The sequence below is a fragment of the Pelmatolapia mariae genome, linkage group LG10_11 (assembly GCF_036321145.2).
Source record: "Pelmatolapia mariae isolate MD_Pm_ZW linkage group LG10_11, Pm_UMD_F_2, whole genome shotgun sequence".
In the NCBI taxonomy this organism is placed as follows: Eukaryota; Metazoa; Chordata; class Actinopteri; order Cichliformes; family Cichlidae; genus Pelmatolapia; species Pelmatolapia mariae.
In genome coordinates this window covers 48894103-48898244 of record NC_086236.1, presented here as the reverse complement: position 1 = coordinate 48898244, position 4142 = coordinate 48894103, and the positions used below count along the sequence as shown (strand labels likewise).

Sequence of the window (4142 nt, the reverse complement as noted above, 5' to 3'; positions counted from 1 at the left end):
AATGATCTTTAATTTTACATATTCCGGAATATGGAGATCGAGCAGGCACCCACAGACACGCCAGCCAAGATCTCAAGCCAAAAGCAGGAAGCCGGGTTATTTATATAGGCGTCACACACACTTTAAGTTTCGATCAAACACTCTGCCTAGTTTCACTTTCTGCCTGCAGTCGCCATGCTCTGCAAAAGCATGCAGTTTCCTTTCAGTACTTTTAGCTCAAACTCAAAGCTGGCCCTCTCTTATACATACAGACTCATTCAGAGTAATTATCACTGGTTCAAATTCATGGATTGAATAAAAGGGGCATCGGGTGGTGGGCGTTACTCAACTGTCTCCATTTGAAAACATTAAAAAGACTCTTTTTTGCAAATTCACAAACATTTGTTTTCCAGTTTATGTTTTATTTTTTCAGCAGGTTTAAACATGACAGACACGAGTAAAACAATTCAAAGGCCAACGATCCATTTACAACTAAAGGAAATAATATATATGTGTGTGTGTGTGTGTGTGTGTGTGTGTGTGTGTGTGTGTGTGTGTGTGTGTGTCAATTCAAAATTATAGAAAACACTGAATGCTTAATTTTTTAAGTGTCATATAATCATCATATCAATGTGTCATGAAATACAATCAAAAGTAATATATAATAATAACATGTTTCTGAATGTTAATAGAAAAGTTCTGCTAAATTTCTCCACTGTTTATCTTCCTGCTACACTGAGCCTGAACCCATCACCTTTGATTTATTAGAGGAAAGTTTGCTACAACCCAACAAGCCACTACTGACACCTGTCTAACTGAATAAACAAAACCAATCCATGGATCTTCTTACACTGCACAGATGAAATTATATTTATCATAAACAGACTTCTTGTACCACAAATGGTTCCCACTTGTATTCATGGCAGCACTCATGCCACAGTCTGCTGTTCTTGTCTCGTCTGGAGCCCACTGATCAAAAAATACACACTGATCGTTGACCCAGATCCAGAAGCCAAAGCCGCAGGTGTATTGAAGACCCAGCCAGACAAAGGGAGTGTCAGCCTTCTGAGCCTCCAACCCAACCCGGCCCTGGGTCTCTTCATCAAGGATGGAAACCAGATCCATGTGTTCCTCTCTGCAGTGGTACAGGGCGTCTGCCCATGTCTTGTTCTCTTTAATCAGTTTAAATGGCTCTAAAAGGAAAAACATCAAAAACATGAAACTTAGAAGCATCAAACCAAACAGTATTTCTGAGTGTCTAACATGCTGCGTTAATTCAAGCACATAATTCTTACTGTCAACATTTACACATTTATATTGACTCTGCTGACTGACCAGTTAACTTAGTGGCTAAGAATGTTTTATTGTACCTTTGTTTCTGCCTTTCATCGTCACCTCACACAGAGTTAAAGGCCCATATCTGTCTTTGTACACAGTTACATAACGCCCCCACTTTGTACCATTTTCACAGTTAAATGTTTTATTTTCTCCATTAGTAGTTGTGTTGATTGTTGCACACCTGTGATAAAAGACAAAAGGTTGGACAGATGTACAGAAAGAGTTGTGTTTCTGGCTCTATTTGATTAAATCATGCTGTAAACTGTGGAGACAGTCGAACAGCTGGATAATAAATGTGAGCTGCTGTCTGAGAACATTTTAGAAAGAAGGAAAACACCTACAAATAAACAACAAAGGAAAATGAGAATAAATACAGATTTTTATATTCTACTCATATACTTGATTATTACTACAAACCACATCACATCATATTAGACCTCCTATTTCATTTGATAGAACTGATACAAGGTTATCTGTGTTACTGTATTACTGGATTTAAATGCATTTAAATGTTCATTATAATTATCTAAAAATATTGGACATGCTGGAGCCTGACTGAGAACAGAAAGATTCAAAGTAAGATGAAGGTATTACTCAGTGGTGTCAGCAGCATTTCTCTCAGATGAGTTCCCGATGAGGATCCGAGCGCCTCTCAGATCAATATTGTATTTAACTTGGTTGTAAATGCTGATGCAGGAAATTTCATATAGACCCAATAAGTCAACTGTCCACCAGGTGATGGTTTCATATAAAGTGTCGGAATCTGTCAAATAATTTCCGTCCAAAACTCTGTCAGCACCGTAACGGACACCATTTTCTGTGTAGACTGAAGACTGAAATGCCACTTTGTCATCCAGTTTGATAGTTTCCCAGCCTGGACTACATCCTGATGATGTGAATGAAAGTTAAAAAAAAAAAAATAAAGAAAAGAAACAAGGTCAGTGGTAATAATACTTCAGACTGGGTCTTCTAGTGTTTTTTAGGAAAAATCTACTTTTCACTGCTAAATAATGAATCTGAATTATGACTTCATAATCTGACTAAATCTTTTGTGGCAAACATATTTAACACACACACACACACACACACACACACACACACACACACACACACACATTATTTCCAAGCAGCCTCACTACATTATAAATGTTGAATAGTTATGCAGTTAGTGAATAAAAATTCACCAGAATTAATTAAATGAATAACTCTCAAAAAATATCAAAGACCGCACCTTTATTAAAGCACTTCTTTCTAAATCACAGTGATCACATATCATAGAACATAATTCAATATAAATTTACATTTATAACATATATTTATACAGATATTTGTAAAATTGCTTCAGTCCAACAGAAAATCCCAACATGAAACATGTTCCCACAGATATGACGTCTACTGTGATGCAATAAATAAATAAATGGAAAAATAAAATATAAAAATAATTTAAAAGGCATACAATTCAAAACATTACTTTACAAATAAGTATATTCACAACAGAAGCATCATCATACTTTTTGATATAACTTGAAGAAACTGATTAGAATTGCACTCTTACCTGGATCCTGTTGAGTTGATCTTCCTGTGAAGTTTCAGAGAACGATGTAAGAATGAGTGAATTACTGCCAGCTCTGATATTGTTGTTTGGTAATACAGAGTAAGGTAAACCATCCTTCAATACTCAGGCAGAAATGAAACTGGCTTTACTAAAGTCAAATCCTCTTTAAACTAAATGAAACGACTTTTGCTTTATCGAGCAGTTTGGATCAACTCACAGTAAAACTGAACTGTTATATTTGATCTTTTTCATTCTTTATAACGATCATTGAAACATCACTGTGCCAGGCAGGAACATCAAATGATCCACTTACCAATCAAAGTGATGAACAACAGACTCCACAGCATCTTTACTTTAGACTCTTTGCACAAATGTGTCCTCTAATAAGAGAAAGAAAAGACTTCTACCCTCACTCTGCAGTTTTCTGTAGACACACTGATGTTGATATGATCCCCTCTCTGAGTCAGAGCTGGATTTGAATTCCTGTCACTTCCTGCATAGCTGCCAACATGAAAATACAAATTTCTCCTGTTTACACTCAGAGTCAGGCTGTTATGTTCAGTAGGCAAAGCATTCCTGGACTTTTACATCTGATTTGCAGATGTGAACATACCATGACTGTTATGATCACCATGTTTAACTTACATTGTGTGTGCATCCAAGTAGCAGCACATGCAAATACTTTAGTATACCAGGAAATTTACTTCACCAGTGGAGGCTGTGTGAATAAGATATATTCAGTGACATTTGGTCTACTTTAAAGAAGAAGAGAGCCATTATTAACAATCGGTCATTCATTAATAAGCTGCTGGGGGAAAAACCTTTACAGGTCCGTCATTGTGTTTTGTTTTGTTTTATTAAAACCACTTTGTAAAACATCACATCAGTTACAATGTAGAATCCATGTCATTTATAGTTTACAAATGACAAAATGTTTACACAAAATCATGACAGTGTTTATATGATATCACCCACTACTAACATTACTTTAATTACTGTATCTTTTGAAAAAAAATACTGCTATTTATACAGCAGAAGACTTAAGAATATTTAACAGGAGCAAGTTTCATTTTCACTGGTTTTACTACCACAATGTTCACCAAACGCAGCAAAGCTTCACCATCTTATCCAGCAGGGTCACCTCTTCACCCTCACATGGAATAAGTAATCTGATTGGCATGGTGGTATGTTTGAAGCGGGTCCCTTGTGTAGCGCTGGAACTCAGTCAGGATGTGTTTCATCCATTCCATAGGCTGGTTTGCCTTTAATA

General features: G+C 36.3%; 1 protein-coding gene across 1 annotated transcript; it reads right to left on the bottom strand.

The window, feature by feature from the left end:
* Nucleotides 1-536: 536 nt before the first annotated feature.
* On the bottom strand, nucleotides 537-3290 carry LOC134637792 (fucolectin-5-like). Its single transcript, XM_063488307.1, has 5 exons — nucleotides 3186-3290; nucleotides 2873-2896; nucleotides 1912-2203; nucleotides 1350-1498; nucleotides 537-1172 (listed from the first exon to the last, which is right to left on the bottom strand). Exons 1-5 carry the CDS (start codon nucleotides 3217-3219, stop codon nucleotides 826-828), a joined length of 846 nt encoding a protein of 281 aa, XP_063344377.1. The 5' UTR covers nucleotides 3220-3290; the 3' UTR covers nucleotides 537-825.
* Between the last annotated feature and the right edge of the window lie 852 nt (nucleotides 3291-4142).